Below are 19,450 nucleotides of genomic sequence, written 5' to 3'. Positions count from 1 at the left end.
ACAAAGCCATAATAGAGGAAAGGAGGAGGGAAGGATGATAAGGTCAAGTTGTTAGAAAAGTTTTTGACAAGGTGCCAGAAGGTAAGGTAAAAGTAATGAAGGGAGTATATGCCATGAGGCACTTAGTTGAGGTGCTCATCTCTGTTACATAGGCCTTTAAACCTGTGGTGGGTTATTCACCCAATAACCTAAGATACAAGGCCATTGCATCAACCAGGTCACCACAGTTACCTTCCCTAGGTGCTATCCTAGGTAATCATTTTACCTACTAACCCAAAAAGGGTGGATGGACACCTAAGTCAAGCGATCCCAGCAGCCTGCACCAGGATTTGAACCCTGGCACTGATGGGCCAGCAGCTTCGCAGTCAGCGATGCTAACCACTTAAAGAAATGGGAAGAATTCGAGTTGGAGTGTCCAGAGCATTTAGTACGAATGAAATTATTTTTAGCAGAGCAAAAAACAGACTTAGCACCATTCCAAGCAGACACATTAAAGAGATGAGATTCAGGGGTGGGATGGCTCCAGTACCCTTTGTAGGTTAGGATGCACTGATGTGTCCAGTTGGCAAGATCCTATGTAAACACGCTCGAGGAGTTATCTAAGGCAGAAATATTGATAATAAACTGAAATTTTGGCCAGCTCCATGCTGCCCTTATTGTTAGTCACATTTTCTTTCTTTCTTTTGTTTATTTGTGGCAGGTACTTCTACCCTTCAGAATTAACTGAGTCCAACCAAACTTGGGCACAATGACAAGCCTATGACCTAGTTGTGTCCACGAGTTTTTGGTTGCTGGGCAACTACTCGTTGCCTAGCAATGGCTGAAAAACTGCTTTTTTTGTACTTTTCATGTTTTGAGCTCTAGAGGCATAGTAACAGGTGTAGAAAGCTCTGACTTTTTTAGGTGTAATCTTGAGGTCATTCCCTATTGGGAGAGTTCCATTCATTTTTCCTCTCACTTCTCTAGTTTTCGTGTGGCATCCTGCGAATATTGGCCTCAGTGTCCCTAGCAATCAGTACTGGTTTTCAAAAATGACCCCCCCCCCCATTCCCCTGCAGCTTGATGGATTGAACGAAAGTTTGCATGCTTATAGACATTGATTCAACAACTTCTACTGTCCACCTATGTGCTACATTAGCCAGGTCAGGGGTCAAAAGTCATCAAATGCGGAAACACTGAAAATAACTAAAACCACAACTATGCTCGTGCGAAATCCTAAGGCTCCGGAGATTATTAAGTCATTGCCATGATTCTTGGGTGGAATGTTACATTGGACTACCTCCATACAAAAATTACATTTAGTGTCAAAACTCACTTCCAGTCACTGGCAGTGCCACCTAGAAGTTGTACCTCTGGTGGCCACTCCATGAACATCAAGTTCCCTAGCTCCACAGTGGGTTGATGGAATAGAATGAAACTTTACATGCTTATAGACGTTAATGAGTACTACAAGTGTGCTTTGTACATGCATTACCTGTATCTGCCAGGTCAGAGGTCAAGGTCATCAAGTGCAGGAAATATGAAAGTGCTAAAATTACGACCTTGCTCATGTGAAATGCTAAGGCTTCGAAGATTATTATGCCATGGCCATGATTCTTGGGTGGAATGCGCACTGAAGTACCTCCATATGGAAATGACTTTTAGTGTTAAAACTCACTTTTGGTCGCTGACAAAACTTGGTCCGCTTAGAGCTGGCCATTGTCATCTACCAGCTTGTATAAAATTTTTGTTTAGGAAAAATATGGGGCTCCCATTACGTAACCCCCTATTTTACAGGTAAATATATGTCACATTCCAGCACAAACTTGATTCAGCATGGTTTTACATGACCTATCTCCTGCTGTACAGAGACCCTCCTGTATTAAAATCAGCACAGATACTTACATACAAATTTCTAACACATCTGTATAATACTGAAGAGCAAAGTGTGATGGAAACAGTTTTTAATCTACAAAAAATATTAAGTATGAGAGACAACTGAAGGAAATACAACAATGATGACAGTTGCAAATAATAAGTTGAGTGGAGCATGAGAAATGTGGAAGATAAAATGGCAAAGTGATAAGCTGTGGCAAAAACAAGCAGTCACTAACCTGGAAATAGAGGTCAAGTGATGACATGAGGTCACACTTGTCTGGGAAGCACTTGTTTTCACGCATATAGTAACCAAGGGAGTAGTTGCGGTCAGCATTCTCTCGCTCAGACAAGAAAGTTCCATTGCTGAAACCAATGTTTTCACCTCCTGCAAGTCTCTGTGGATGGAGGAAGAACAAGATAAAAGTTCCATACTAAATCTGGGTTATGGAGAACAAATAGTTACTGGTAATCATTTCAATTCAGTTACATTTATACCTTCCACCAAATACACACGTCACAATCCTGAACCAATTCTCTGTTCAGTCCCCTAACCCAGAGGTCTCCACATGCAGAATGTGAGCCCACATCTTCCTCAGGCTGCCTCTGGGCACTCTCCCCTCCACATCCACAACTGGGATCATCCTCAACTAGGCATCCTCATCCCTCACCTCAAAAGAGTCAGAACATCTCAACCTACTGGCTTACATTACCTTACTTAGGTAAAATCTCTCTGACAGAAAACTATTCTCGGTTCTGCCACTCATATCCTACTCATTCATTTCAACTTTTCCAATTCTGTGCACTCCAATCAGTCAACATCCCCTTTCTGTTACATGCCAAGTCTCACTGCTATATGGCATAACACTTCTATCTATCTATCTATCTATCTACTGCCAGACGCCTAAATCCCGTAAGTGGTGGCCACAAACAAATCGCCTCCATGTCGCCCTGTCCATGCCACTTCACTGCCTCGCTCCCAGCTCACACACCCCCTCTCTCGTATACCTCTCCATTCCATCATTCCATCTCATCCTTGGCCTCCCCATCCATCTCCCCCCCTCCACTTCATTCGCATACATCTCGCTCTCCACTGTCTCCACATAGCCAAACCACCTCAATGTATTTCTCCTGATGCTTTCTGTAAAATCAACATCCGCACTATAATGCTCCTTCACTTCCTCATTTGTCAGTCTGTCTCACCATGTAACTCCACATGCTCCTCAACTAACTCATTTCCACAGCTCTCACTCTTATGTCCCCCCAACAAGGTTTAAGCTTTGCTCCCATATGTCAGAGTTGGTATCACAATACTATCATGCAGTGATTTTTTTACTTCCATGCTCACCTCCCTAATTCTTATCACTGCTTTTGTTATATGCAGGTAAAACTCATCAGCAAATGACATCTGCTGTTCTGTGGCAATGAATGATCAAGGGACATTTATTTTAGTTTCATTTCCTATGGAACTTCAGAATTTTATATAATTGTTTTGTAATACTCCTATGGGTGACTTTATAATCCCTCTTCTATCTTTCTTTCCTTCATTCTTCCCTCTTCGTTTTGCCTGTGGGTGACTCTACACTGAGTGACAAGCCAAATGGTTTCCTGTACACCAGGAAACCATTTACCATGCTGGGTGGTGACCGTATAACCAAATTTTGGCACCTGGTGGTCTAGTGGGTAATTATGGGCGCTCCAATCGGATTGTACCAGTGAAAGTTTATATCCAAGGGATGGTTGAGGTTTATTGCTCATGCAATGCCACTCAGGGATGAGTGAGGCTGGTCACTCTCTTCTTAAATGTCAGGACCAATTTGCCTAGCCCTGGGCTCCTACGCTCCTCGTGGGACAAAGTGGGATTGGATGATCGATGGATGGATGGATGTTTTGTAATACTGTATACTGTCATGTTTCCAACAACATGACCGTCTTTGACTGCACGTGAAGATGGTTATTTACTCAAGTTTCAGTCTGTACAGAACATCTGAATATTATCACGTTTTTGTCATACATGGTCATGTTTTCATCAGCACAACCCTCTTGTAACACATGCACACAATACCTACTTGCAGGGTTTTTTTTTTTTTTAATGATAAGACAGACTGGGGTAGCACCACAACAACTACAACAACACTAATTACTATAACTAGGGCACTTTCTTGAAGCCATAATTACTGTGAAATCTAAGTACATGTATTGTTTATACTGAATCAAGGAACAGAAATTCTTTGACCACAAGGAGGCATGGAAATGTCTGGCATGGATGTGCCAATACACTCACTAATATGGAAAATCAATAAGAGGTCAGTGTAGTCATCAGTTTTAGTTGCTTGTTTCTACAATCATTTAATTTGAGAGCTAATTCTGGGAAACGAAAATGGCAATGACTAAATAAATTATGGTATTCGAACTTCAGCTGTGTCTGACCTTTAGATATTTGAATTTTGGAGGTTGTACTTCTTTTTTTTTTCTTCAATGACATCAGTCTGTTCAGTAATTCTTGTCCAGACTGCTTTCATTCATTTCATTCCCAAACTGTTCTCTTACAGAAATCTATCTATAGCAATAGTCCTGTAATCCAAACAGCAGGGGACCGAGGGTCTTTTGGACTATTGGGAGGGACCTCTAAAAACATTAGAAATATTTACATGATCATTAAATGAACACTTAAAATTATATGGGTTATTCTTTTACTCTCCAGAAATGCAAAGAACTGTTGATAAATAGTTGCAGGCAGGTACATCCAAGCAAGTCCAAGCCAGATAAATCCTTGAATAAGGCCAAGAAAAAGTTTGAAAAAAGCCCAGAAAATGTTAAAAATTTTGCCTTGAAAAATTCGGAGTACTGGGATATTCGGATACTGTAATTGGTGGTTGGATTGGAGGACTTTTACTGTATTTATCAATCTATCTATTTATAGTCAACCACTTTACTCCCATAATGGATGGCCACAAACAAATCTCCTCCATGTCGCCCTGTCCCCTGGCATTTTGCTGCCCTCCCCCTGACTTATACCCCTCTCTCTCCATTCCATCCCTCCATCTCATCCTAGGTTTCCCCTTCCCTCTCCTTCCTCCACCTCACTCACATACACTTGCCTTGCTGGTGTCTCACTCTCCATCCCTCCACATGGCCAAACCACCTCAATGTATTTCTCCTAATGCTTTCTATCACATCCACACCCACACCAGAATGCTCCTTCACTTCCTCATTTGTCAGTCTGATGGAAATACTGAACTAAATTTCTGAACCCTGTACTGCAACATGTGAACAAATATGTGGATATCATTTTTCCTTCTGCAATTGTGTTATTTTATATACCAGACAATATTCGCACATATGATCAAATGTTGTTATGGAGTCACAAGTCTGCTGTTACAAACTGAGTGCCAAATTTGAGCATGCCACTAGTTACAATACCTTTTTTACAATGCCTGCTGTAAATGTACACAAATTACTGCAATGATAAGGATGAAGATTTTTACTATTTTTGTACTACAACTATGTTAAGATTTTCATAAAATGGGCAGTTCTGTTACCACATGTATTCTAACAGCACAAGAGTTGCTAATGATGATGATCAACCTTAGTCTGACTCACTGGGCAGACCCAAAAACCACGCACAAGCAACCGCACCTGCTCAGCCATCCTGTGCAGTGAACTGATGTTCTTGTGTAGTTGACAACACTGAGGCATGGGGAATAGTGAGGAGGTTTGGTTCCAGGGTGGGTGCTGCATTTGCCTCTCTCCACTTGGCTAACAGGGGCACCAGAGTAGGCTCTACTTCACCCCATGATCTGGTTATATAGCTACCACCCTGCATTATAAATGGTTTCTTGGGTTGCAAGAAATCATTAGGCTTATCACTTAAAGTAGAGTCACCAGAAGTGAAGAGTAATAAAAGTGTGACAGGATGGAAATGGAGAAGTGGGAAGAGAAGAGAGCAGACATAAAATTAAAATGATAATGTGAACGAGGAAGTAGGCAGCACTACATCAAACAAAGTAACCCACATAGTACACGAGTACAGTGGATAAAGACTCTCATTAACATATCAAACAGTACACAAGTGATAGCCACATTTTTGAGACTATTGTTCAATGAATACTGTGATTATGATCCCATTTTTTTTTTTTAATTACCTTCATTCCAAGCAGATGTTCTGAAACTGACCTGGAAATACTGCTGCACAAAGTCAAATTTCTCAGAAGAGGACATCTCTGGCTTTACAAGAGTGTGGAGAAGACTATTGATCACAATAGATCCAGCATTAACCAATGGATTGTGTGGTTTATCTGAAAGTCAAATGTAAATTTCAAATTAGAGATTTTGATTATTAAGTATTTTATCTCTAATATACAATTTCATAAGCTGTAGCATACATTATGTGTGATTTAAGCTTCTTAATTAACTTTATTTTACAAAGACACAGAAAAAAAAGCATATTGTGTAAATTTATTAACATGTTTCCATTTAAAACTGGTCTTCAGTTACCTTAAGAAAGCAGTAATATGCATTCTTCTTTAAGGCTTATATACCATACAGCACATACAAGATAATTACTGTTTATTCAATAAATACCAAGATAAAAATGAACAACATACCATCAACTGTGGATTCTCACCATTATAGTCAAGTACGATTGCATTGAACATGCGGCCACTGGGTTCAGTGCCAACGTACTTGTGGACGGTTTCATTCCCCAGTTCATTCAACGCAATGGCATATGTCACTGGCTTGCTGTGGGGGTGTAAAAGAGAACTAATGAATTGCAGACTAGAGAAAAAACCCAGATACTGTATATACATCAAATTCTAACCCTTTAAGTCTTGTAATACATCAATGAAAGCAACACATGTACAACAAGAGTTTTCTAAGGGCTACACCCACCAACAAATTTCAGTCCTAAAAATGTGATACCATTAAGTTCAATGCAGCGGGCAAAAGGCATTAATCTGATAATGTAGTGTGTACAGGGAGGAAGGATATGGCAGAAGGAAGGTCAAGGGTTGAGCATGGACATAGACGAGTCATTGATTTAAGTGCAGGATAAACTTAATATTTTTTTATTTCAGTTTAAGAATGGCTGAAGGAGGTTCATTGTATACAATAAATTAATAAAGGTACAGGTACCTGCTTTGTCTATAATGCACAGGCAGGAGAGGATATTTAAGATAACAATCATGACAGAAGCATCTTTTGCTAGCTTTCTTTTCAGCTCTATGCACAAAGTAGATCATCTGTTAGCAATGGAATCACACCATATCATACAGTTTATAAAGGCTCCAACATACGTGCATGTGTCAACCTTGATCACTTAATGGTGGCTCTCCACACTGCTCCATCCCTGACAGCCTCCCTATTCAGTCCTTTATCCCTGAGGTCACACTCTATGAGAGAAACATCCATTGCTAGCTTTCCTTTCAGCTCTATGCACAAAGTTGATCATCTGTTTTACTCAATGGAATCATACCATATCGTTTATAAAGGCCCCAACATACAGTACTCGCATGTGTCAACCTTGGTCATCTCATCGAGGTTCTCCATGCTGCTTTATCACTGGCTGCCTCCCTATTCAGTCCCTTAACCCTGAGGTAACATTACATGACTTCATACTGTGTCTTTATCAGTCTGTCTCTCGCAACCCTACACCGACATTCATGCTTCTCACTTTCTGCACCAAAATGTCATCCTCCATCCTCTCCACATGTGCAAGCCATCTCAATCTACCCCTCCTCATCATGATATCGATATGCTCCAGTCCCATCCTTCCTCTCAACTCTTAAATCGTAAACCCAGCCCCCCAGGCCTCACATTCAAGGATGAACTACACATGCATCTAATCACTGCCATTTCTGTACTTTTGAGCCTATGAATATCCTCTTCCTTTACTGCACAGGTCTCACTGCCATACAGCATTACACTCCTAGCACATGCCACATACAAAGATCCCTCATAGCATGGAGGGAGAGACTTCTCAGTGTTTGGAGAGGCAACAGCTCCCTGAACTTCCTCTAAACACTCCTTACCTTGGCCAATGAGCTAGATCCAGCTCCACCTCCAGCACATAACATATCCCTTAAATACAATAACAAAGCTCTTCCACACACTCAAGAGACTCACCAGCAAGATCAATCCTTTCACACCTGACAATCTCTACATTCTCTCTCTGACACACCACAATATCTCACAGTCTATTGTAATAACTGGAATGAAACTTAACAAATTAATCACTGGTCTGGCTGAGATTCGAACTCAGGCCCCGGCACTCCAAACATGAGCATATTATCACTGAGCAAAACAGAGGAGCCCAGCTTTGGCAACAGGCAACTTGGGCACTTATAAACCCCCGTTAAACCTCTCATTTCTCCCCTTGATGATTAATTTGGTGAGTTTCAAACACACATGGTGGCACAGCACTGGAGGCCATCACTGGGGACTCGACGGACCACACCCAACAGCTCATCCCCGGGACAAAGACACTGCCAGCTAACTAAGGAACATCATTGCCAACCAGGCCTAGCCTCACATCCTACACCGCTGTCAACTAATGTAATAACTTAAATGGAACTTAACAAATTAATCACCAGCCTGGCCGAGATTCGATCCCTGGCCCACGAGCTCCGTATGTGCGCACATAACACTGAGCCAAACAGAGGATCCATGCTCTGGGTACAGGCAACACGGATATTTATAAACTCCAATACATATCTCTAATACCATTACATCCCTTGTGCACCCACTTATCATGAGGGATGATGAATGTGTGCTTAGATAATATGGTCATATGGAGGGTGGATGTAAATATAATGATGAAGAGGGAATGTGTGAATGAATATGAAGGTGGGAAAAGTCTAGCAAGAAGGTGGATGGATATGGTACATGAGTGTTTAAGAAAGCAAGGAATGAAATGAATGAGACTAGGAAATTGACAAAGCATAAAGTTGGTTAGTTAAATCATATATGAAGGAGCACAAGATCAGGGTTTGGCACTCATTTCTAACTTGATAGCTGACAGACTGACTCAAGCTGGCAGGTAGTATGGAGCCCATCCATATAGAAAACCATTAAAATAAAAATGCAGATGGTTAAGCCTTTGAGGGTGGAACCAGAATTATGGGGGTTGAATGGTGAGCAAAACCAAAGTTAAAGATAACATACAGTCCATCATGGATGAGGGGATAACCTACATCCACGAAAAAGATATCTGCAAAGTTCTTAACAAAAAATTCCAATCAGTTTCTAGAAGAAAGTAATTTTGAGAGGGAAGATGGGGAAAATGCATGCCCACACATATTACCAATTATACGAATATTGGAACAAGAGGTACAGGAAGAGTTGAGTAAATTAGACAAAGGAAAAGCAAATGGTCCTGACGAAGTTTCAGGTTGGGCGCTACATGAATGTGCAGCAGAGTTAAGCAAACCAATATATTTAATATTCAAGGAATCCTTAAGTCAAGGTAAACTACCTGATAGTCGGAAGAAAGCAAACACTGTTCCCATATTCAAGAATGGATGCAGACAGAATCCGCTCAATTACCATTCTGTATCCCTGACCAGTTTGTATGCATGGTAATAGAAGAGCTAATGCAAGGTAATAGAAGAGCTAACAAGAAAAATTTGGGTAAACCATCGGGAAAGATACAAGATGACAACAGAAAGACAGTTCAGTTTTGGAAAAGGAAAATTATGTGTTGCAAATCTATTAACCTACTATGACAGACTTGCAGAAACACTACACAAAAGAGATGGATAGGTGGACAGTATCTATTTAGATTTTAAGAAAGAATTTGACAGAGTACTGCACCAAAGACTTTTATGGAAACTGTACCATCAAGGAGGAATCCGAGGTAATCTGTACTGTTAGATGCAGGATTTTCTCAGAAAAAGGGAAATGAGAACAGTATTAAGGAAAAATTACTCATCATGGAGGGAAGTGACTTGCAGAGCTCCACAGGGCTCAGTGCTTACACCAATCATGTTTTTAGTATACATAATTGAAACAGACAGGAATACTGGAAATGGTAGCTATCTAAATATGTTTGCTGATGATGCAAAAATACAAAGGAGAATTACAAACAGAGACGCTTGTAGAGAGCTACAAGAAGAATTAAATAAGTTTCATGAATGGAGCAACAGATGACAAGTGGAATTCAATGTGGACAAATGCCATGTAATTAAGTTTGGTAAAAACGGAAAAAGTCCAGACTGGGATTATAAGCTAGGAAGTTCAACTCTATACACATCAGAAAAAGAGAAGGACCTAGGAGTGGTTTTCAATAACAGACTATCACTGGCTGACCACATAAATGATAATGTAAGAAACATGCATACACTGATAGCTAATATGAGAATAGAATTCACATATACAAATGAAGACATGCTCAGAAAGATAATACAAGCATTCATCAGAACAACCCTGGAATATGCATCAAGGGTCTGGAATCCCCATCTCAAAAAACACACAGATAAGACTGAAAAAATGCAAAGGTCTGCTACAAGATGGGTACCAAGCTTAAGGGATCTAAGCTATGAAGAAAGACTAGAAAAACTGAACCTACCAACATTACAAGAGAGAACAAAAAGAGGAGACATGATGATGCTACATAAATGCATCTCAGGGAAAGAGAAAATAGACATCAATGAGTGTAAAACCTATGGGGAGGCATCAGCATGAGAACACTGCACAAAACTGCATAAAAAGAGAGGTGAGAAAGACATAACAAAATTCTGTTTCCCAAAGTGGGCAAATGATCAGTGGAATGGACTACCAAATGAAATACAGTACTGTGTGCCAAAACTATTCATAAATTTAAGGATATGTATGATAAAAATGTTTTAATACACGTGACAGCACGGGCCTGACTCATTTCTGAAATTATACAATTAGGTAAGAAAAATTAGGTAAGAACACAAACACACACACACATGGGAGGCAAGAGAGGATGGGGGAGGGTCGGGGGACAGGGAGGGAGACAACCAGGGGGGGGGGGATCAGAGAGGGAGACACACCTAGCAACACTGAGCAAGGTGGGGGATGGAAGAGGGATGGGAGAAGAAGAGAGAGAATGGAGAGAGGACAGGGAGAGCTGAGTACACCCCACATCCTATTTAGACGTGCTCATTCAAACCTAGGGAGGAGTGGAGTGTTTGGACTAGCGAATTGCTGGCCGTTTGGATTGTGGGAATGTTCCCTCATTTCTTTCGTTAGGTCTAGCGAATCATCGGTTAGCAATGCGCTGGAAATCGGGGTATGGGGTATGCCTGTGTATGTGAACAGTCATGGGGACTACACACATTCTTTTATCATTCCGACACTGATTAAATCATTCACTTAACCACCCACCTATTCATACCATCATAAACACTTAACAGCATTCCACACTTCTCCATCCAAACTATACATATAAAAAAACTTCCATAATCCCTCTTTATTTACCCTGTCAGCTGCTTTTCATTTACAAATTCACTCACTCCTCTACAACCTTACTTTCTATGCTTCAAATTTACTTACTCCTCTCAGGCCTCACCTGCAAGACTGTACAGTGAAGTTAATATTAGTATCGCCAATCTCGAAGCGTTGCCCATCAACTGAACACACGGCAACACCCCAATAATCTGGATTAAATCTGGCTAATTGTGGAATGTATGCTGCAACCTGTTGGGAAAAAAAATCTATATTAGCCAATAAATACAAAGCTTTCATAAGGAAGAAAAAGGTTTACATAAAAACATATGAAAAGCAAAATAAAGATGTAGCACTATTACCACAAAGAAGTTCTACAGAAAAGCAATTACTCTGCTGCCTTCACTAAATACATACTGCTAAAAACCTATGGAGGTGTACATGGAAGACTGTTGAAATGGATGGAAAATTATTTGATAGACAAATGAGAACTCTAATTAGCAATAAGTTTTCCCTGTGGAAAAAGGCAACTAGTGGAGTGCCCCAGGGTTCGGTGTTGGCTTCAATCGTGTTCTTGATATATATAAATGACATGCCTGAAGGGTTGAGTACCTATACGAGTTTATTTGCTGACGATGCAAAAATTATGAAATATATCATAGGAGTAAATTGTTGTAAGGAATTGCTAAAAGATCTAGAAAAACCCTACAAGTGGAGTTCATCCATCCAGTCATCATCTACAAGTGGAGTCACTGGAATTCAATACTAATAACTGTCATGTACTGGAAATGGGAGTCAGTGATATGAGACCAAGGTGCAGGAATGTATATAAGATGGAAGATGAAATAATATGGAAGGCAAAAGAAAAGGACCTTAGTGTAACTATACAAGATAGCCGATCACCAGAGAAACATATAAACATGATTACTGGAGGAACTTACAGGCTACTGACTAGTATGAGAGTGCCATTTCATTATATGAATGAAGAGATGCTGGGAGAGTTAACAGTGACCATGATAAGGCTGAGACTGGAATATGCTGCAGTAATATGGTCACCACACTGGAAATAGCATATTAGTAAACTAGAAAGTTTACAAAGGATTGCCACAAAACTGACCCCAAGCTTGAGGAAGTTGTCTTATGAGGAGAGATTGGAAAAGCTAAAACTACAATGAGAGAGAAAGAGGAGAGAGGGGAGATTTGACTGCAATGTTTAGAGGGGTAAGAAGAAAAGAAAGTGTGGACAAAGAGGACCTCTTTGTGAAAGATGATGGATGAACAAGAGGACATAAATTCAAGCTGAAGAAGAGTTGATGACTCAGTGATGTAAAGAAATTTGGTTTTCCAAACAGAACGACAGAAAATTGAAATAATTTAGAGGGAAAGGTGGTGCAAGCAGACAGCATCCATGTGTTTAACATTTGTAGAAAAGAGACGGGACAACACGAGCTTAGCTTAAATCCTTTATAATACAATTATGTAAATACACATTAACAATCACACTCTTCAGCCAGTAATCGGGAACAACACACTCATATATAATCAAATTTATCAAATCAGTAATTAAACCCACTCCTATATCTCCTGAGGCCTTCAACATTTTAGCAGTCTGCCCAGACACACACGTTGCTTTCCCCAGCTGCATCCTGTCTATTGCCCTGCTCACAGTAGCCACATCAATCAAAGGCCAAGGGCCAAATACTGGATCCGCTAACTCCAAACCTTCCCAGTTCCAGACAAACTCCTCATTCAGCAACTGGTTATAATGCTCTCTCCATGCACCATTAATATCCTTACTGTTCACCACTATATTTTTTTCATCATTCTTCTCACACTGCTTACTTATGATATCACTATTTTCCATTATTCATCTGATTTGCCACCTTAAATACCATATTCCTGCTTTCAGAACTTTTTAGGTTATCCAGTAAGTCTTTGATACTCAGATATTGCCCTGTATACCTCCTTCCTAGCCCTACGCTTGGTAGCCAACTATTCTTCTCTGTTACCACCCCTTTTCCATTCCCTAAAAAGTCTTTTCTCCTTAACTGCAGCTTGTACACCCTTATCCCACCACCATGTTACCTTATGTCATGGAGGGCACCTTGTCCATCCAAACAGTAAATCAGTAACTCTCAAGAGACTGAGACTGAGAGCTCTATGGTGTTCATTTACAGTATCTGTTACAGGTTTCTATACACAGTATTTACTATATCACATGTAACAAAATAAATAAAATGTTAGAAAATGGCCCTCATATTAATATTTAGAACAAGAATTTTTCTGCAAAAATAATTTTAATCTGTTATTATTTTTTAATCTTCCCAGCAAATCTGCCATCCTCGCACACTGCACCAGTGTGGCATGCTGCACCATTTGGAGACCACTGCTCTGGATTAACAACCCTTAAGCACTATCCACTGTTACTGTTAGTCAGTGTTGAAATTAATATGCTGTATAATCATGCAATATTTTCTTCACTCCCACACTTACATTCCTACTTATCATTACTTTTAATGCCTATCATCTTCCTTCCATACTTTGCTGCACCCTATCCTTCAACTCATACTTCAAAATACCATCTTCAATCACAGCACCGACAATACTTGTAGACCTACACATTTTTCCATTACTGTACTATTGAGTCTCAGCCTATAATAATCATAGTACCTGTTCCAAACACCATCACTTTAATTTACTCAATATTCACTTTTAAACTTTGTATTTCACACATACTACCAAAGTTTTCTACCAGATTTTGTAATTTCCATTCTACATATGCTATCAGCATTGCATCACATGCAAACAGAAACCCAGAAACCTCCAACTCATTACTTCCTTTCTTAAAAATCACTTCCCTATCACACGTCCCCCGTATCACCTATCTTCTATGTTATGTTCATTTTGTTTCATTTATAAAGGCTCCAACATGCTTGCATGTACAGTACTGACCTTGGTAACCTAATGGCAGCACTCCACACTGCTCGATCTCTGGCTGCCTCCCTCCTCGGTTCCTTATCACTGATGATACACTTTATGACATGTTTTTTTTTTTCTTTTTCTTTGTCCCCCCCCCCCTCCAACCCTATCCTCAATGTTTATACCTCTCATTTTCTGCATCCTCTCAATATGCTAAAACCATCACAATCTATCCCTCGTCATTACAACAATATTACATTCAATTCTCACCCCTCCTCCTAACTCTTTAATCTTAATGCTAACCCTCCCCCCAGAAATGTCATTCAAGGAAATATTACACATCCATTTAGTCATTATCATTTCTGTACACCTAAGCCTATGAATATCCTCTTCCTTTGCTGCCATGGTATCATTACCATACAGCATTATACTCCATACACATGCTGCATACAATAGCTCTGTAGCATGGAGGGAGAGCCCTCTCAATGTCAGGACAGACAAATGCTCCCTGAATTTTCTCCAACCATTCCTTACACTAGCCACAAAGCTAGTCCCTACTTCCAGCACATTACATGATCCTCAAATAACAAACCTCATCCACATGCTCGAGAGACTTTCCACCAAAATCAATCCTTTTGCGCCTCTCTATCTCTGTATGCTCTCCTTGACACATCACACACACAAGAATGCATTATTTTGCAGCCTACTTCTAATACCACTATATCTCTTATGCACTCACTTATCACAAACACTGCACAAGGTTGAGTTACTTCCCACAAACTTGTGTTAAACTACACATGGCCACACTCCCTCTGTTTTGACAAAACCATCACCAGCCCTAGATATCATTACTCCACTCATGTACATTACACATTAAACAGCCATAGTGACATGACACACTCCTGTTTCGTAAGCATAAAAGCACAGCTCAAGCCAAATGAAGCATAGAATGTTTATTTAGGTACCACTTACCCACTTGAAAAAAGTTAGTTCCACAACTACCTAATCAACAATAATATTGTTAATGAAAACAATATATGTACTTTACATAATGTTAACACTCTCATGGTCCAAGAGTTATAGTACAGGTATGCTACTCCTGCTAATCATGTTATTCAGCTGGGTGAATCACAGAAGCCTGACCGTGCTTTAGTAGATTACTAACTTACCTTGCCCCCTGTGAGCCCCTTACAAGACCAGTAAAATTCTTCTATATAGTTTGTGAATTCTTGCCACTCAGGAATGACAAACTGGTGCCTCAATGCCCTTGATATCAGCACGATGTTGTCTTGGATCACTCTGTCCAGGGTGTGGTGGTGGTGGGGGGGATGAGAAATTGGTTGTCAGACAAAGATTTATGACAAATTATATCAAATTATGCCCTATCTGGGGTGGTTAGGCAAGAGAGAATGTGGAACAGATGAGATGTCATTAAATTTGTGTCTACCAAACTTCACTGTCATGATGGTCTAAATTAACCCCTTCAGATTTTTTCATCTCACTCATGTTACAAACAAACTGTTTAATTCAGCTTCTGGGAGACTTCTCATAGTCAGAGAAAGTACTGGAGTTTGTTTCTAATCCCATTATTACCAGATCTCTCCTAATTTGAGTAAAATCATCTGGTGGTAATGTGAAAAAAAATATATATATAAATGCTGTCATCATAGTGAAGTGATTATGGTTGAGGGAGACGAGACTGTGATTATTACAAGTTGTTTTTACAAACTGGCATGGGGATTTTCTACACCACAATTTATGTCAGTGGTAGACCACAAAAAGATCTGAACACAGATAAGCAAGTAAATTTTCCTTCAGTAAGACAATGTTTACCAGATATTTGTGCTAAAAGGCTCTGCAACTAACATTAGATACAAGACTGGAAATTATATATCAGAAAGAGGCTCTGTTTTTTTTTTTTTTTCACATATTCTCCTCATAAAATAAAGGATGCACACCACATCGCAGTCAGGGAGCAATGTCTTGTTATGATAATGTTGCTGAAATTTACAGAGCCACAAACAGTATAAAGAATTGTTCTCATACTTCTGTCCTGATCACTACCAAGGGGAGGGACTGGATGCAGAATGTACCATATGCATTTAATAGTGGTAGGAAGGGACGCTCACCATCCACTCACTCGATGTAGTGCTGCTCTTAGGTGACTGCCCTTTCCTCTCTTCCTTCCTCTTCTGTCTTACTTTCCTTCATTCTTTCCTCTTCTTTCTGTCTACAGGTGACTCTACACTGAGTGACAAGCCAAATGGTTTCCTGTATACCAGGAAGCCATTTGCCATGTGGGTATATAACTGGTGGTTTGGTGGGTAATTAAGGCACCCAAATCAGACTGAGCCTGTGCAGGGTTTTATCCAAGGCATGGTTGGGGTTTACTGCTCACATAATGCCACTCAGGGATGAGTGAGGCTGGTCGTTCTCACTTTAAAAGTCAGGATCAACCTGCCTAGCCCCGGGCTCCTACGCTCCTCATGGGGCAACACAGGATTGGATGATGATGATGATGGTGATGATGATGATATCAATGAAACAGTTTGTAATTTTGCAACTCAAAAAATTCTTAAAGGTTAACTGCACATGCTTAGGTCATATGAGAATACTGTATAAAAAAATAAGGATACTTCAAAATTTGTTCCTTACAATAATAATAATAACAGTATAGTGTGGAACTTCCATTAAAATCCTACACTATAATATTACAATATACAATAAAAGTCCTGTAATCCAAATGGCAGGGGACCAAGGGTCTTTCGAGCTATTGTTTTATATATATATATATATATATATATATATATATATATATATATATATATATATATATATATATATATATATATATATATATACCGGTATATATATATATATATATATATATATATATATATATTTTTTTTTTGACTATTGGAAGGGACCTTTGAAAACATTAGAAATATGTACATGATCATTAAATAAACACTTATAATGATATGGGTTATTGTTTTAGACACTGGACATGCACAGAAGTGTAGCTGAATAGTTACAGGCAGATACAGGACATCCAAGTCCAAGAGCAACCCCAAGCCGATTACTGTAAATCCTTAGATAAAGGCCAGAAAATTTTGAATAAAGCCCAGAAAAGTTCAAAAGCCCAGAAAATTTAGAAAAATTTCACCCTGTAAAATTTGAAGTATTGGCAGTCGGACTGAAGGACTTTTACTGTATAGTTACATCAAGGATAAATTTAATAACAAATTAAGCAGCAAAAGGAAAGGTTGGTAAGAATCTCAAAGAAGAAAGAATACAGTATATAACAGTAAATGATACGCACTACTTAAACAGAGGTGGTTAATTTATATTGTACCTAGCAAAACAAATCCTTGATTTAACAAACAAATTTGAGAGTAAAACATAGTTCATAACAGAGAAAACCATTACATTACAGACTTCTTAACTTATTGATTAGATTTGTAATATTTAGTTTTCATTAACTCCTTCATTACAATGCCATCTTATTCACTTTAATTACATCATGAGACAATCTTACTCAATATTTTAATGCAAGCCTAGCAGTTAATGACTTAAATGTTGCTATAACCCCTCGAGTTAAAACATTTTTCTCTAAAATGAACAAAATCATATGGAAGCAACATGAGTAAATCCATGCAGCACAGTAAATATGTCACTGAATTCAAGAGGTTCAATTTAAGAACAGACTAAGTATATCAGAGCCTCATCTTTGTTTTATCTGATTGTCTCTCCAATCTAAAAAATAAAATAAAATAAAAATAATTACTATACACATGATGGTAGTAAACCAGATTTGTCAGAAATTATCATTAAACAGCTACAGTATTCTCCATGTTCATTTAATCAAGAATTTATTGCAATATACATGTAAACTACAGGTAACATTCATGCTTCAAGTCTGAGAACTAGTACACTGTGCTACAACATAGGAAAACTGGATAAGAATGCATTCATCTGTGCAATACTATAGGCATGCAAATATGCAATGTACAGTTTGTAAATGTACTGTACAGTAATCGCCATATCAATAATGACATACCAAGTGGCAGGTATACTTTTTGGCAGAACATTTTGTTGTACAGTACCATTCACACTGTCCACAAATACAAACAACCATGAGCATGGACACAAAGCAAGGTTATTGTTAAAATTACTAAGAGGGACTTACACAGGCTACATATTATTTGGATAGAAAGTTGTGCTCCACTAGTGTCTGCACTGTACAGTGAGACCTTATCATACAGTACAGTACAGTAACTGGGGGGACAGTATATCTGATAGCTTGTTATATAAGACATTTGAGGGGGACCCATTATACCAGACCTAGGGTCAGTATACAGTATATATGAAAAATAGTTTGACAGGTACCCCACATACAACAAGTAACATGATGTCAATAAATCAGTACTGTATGGGTTTGCCCACTGTTCCTTGATGTATAACAGATTTGATATATAACAGATCAATAAGCAACAGGGAATAATGTTGGCCTTCATATCAACTGAAAATAATGAAAAAAAGAATATCAGGTACAGGTTTGGTATTTGACAAATATGTGCAGTAGGGCACTGCATGTGTTCCCTGTGCTGGACCTTGGTTAGGTATAGAGTATAAAAAAGTTGTCCAGTAGGGTCAACGGGTCCATTGCATCTGAAGTCCAGCATAAATGGGTCTGTTAAAGCAAGGTCTCACTGTAATGTACTTTACAATGCCTGCTCTACGTTTACATTACAACACTTCACGTCAGTGTCGTATGCTTTGCCGGAATTGCACGAGTGAAGTGCAGCATGACATTATCATGAGTACTGTGCAGTATAACTTGTGCTCCACATTCTCAGGAGTTAACATGCTTCAGAACTGTTTCATAAAAACACTTACAGAGGATATTATATGAGTTTGGTACATAACACTCTACTTTATAGAATTGGGATACATAAAAAAAAAAAGTAAAGAAATCAAACAAAAGGGAAGTTTGCATACAATAAAGTAAAATACAAAATCAAACATTAAGGCAAGTCATCACAGTGCCAAAGGACAGAAGATGCTACATTAAAGGCACGAAAGTACAGCAGTGTTCTGCGTACTGAGCAAGTGTGACATACATAAATTAGCAAAACTAAAAATGACAGTGTTTTGTACATGCTCTGGTGTTCTCTGTTTCACCACATCTATAACACCATCTAACCACCACTACATACTGTACCTTCAACTAACTACATACTGTACCTTCAACTAAACAGGCATG

The 19,450-nt window shown here is 39.1% G+C and overlaps 1 protein-coding gene across 1 annotated transcript in view; it reads right to left on the bottom strand.

Annotated features, from left to right (window-relative positions):
• LOC145415122 (glutaminase liver isoform, mitochondrial-like) overlaps window positions 1-19,450 on the bottom strand; it is a 182,229-nt gene that overhangs the window by 85,984 nt on the left and 76,795 nt on the right. Inside the window, exons 7-11 of the mRNA XM_080284541.1 lie at window positions 15,354-15,483; window positions 11,390-11,517; window positions 6,482-6,597; window positions 6,031-6,152; window positions 2,094-2,252 (exon numbers count right to left, since the gene is read on the bottom strand). Of these exons, the coding sequence (XP_080140667.1) occupies window positions 2,094-2,252; window positions 6,031-6,152; window positions 6,482-6,597; window positions 11,390-11,517; window positions 15,354-15,483 (655 nt within the window). The remainder of the gene's footprint in view (window positions 1-2,093; window positions 2,253-6,030; window positions 6,153-6,481; window positions 6,598-11,389; window positions 11,518-15,353; window positions 15,484-19,450) is intronic.

The sequence above is a fragment of the Coenobita brevimanus genome, chromosome 101 (genome assembly GCF_032717465.1).
Source record: "Coenobita brevimanus isolate Jiangsu-jjx chromosome 101, ASM3271746v2, whole genome shotgun sequence".
Taxonomy (NCBI): domain Eukaryota; kingdom Metazoa; phylum Arthropoda; class Malacostraca; order Decapoda; family Coenobitidae; genus Coenobita; species Coenobita brevimanus.
The sequence above is the reverse complement of the archived record's forward strand: the minus strand, read 5'-3'. Positions and strand labels throughout refer to the sequence as shown.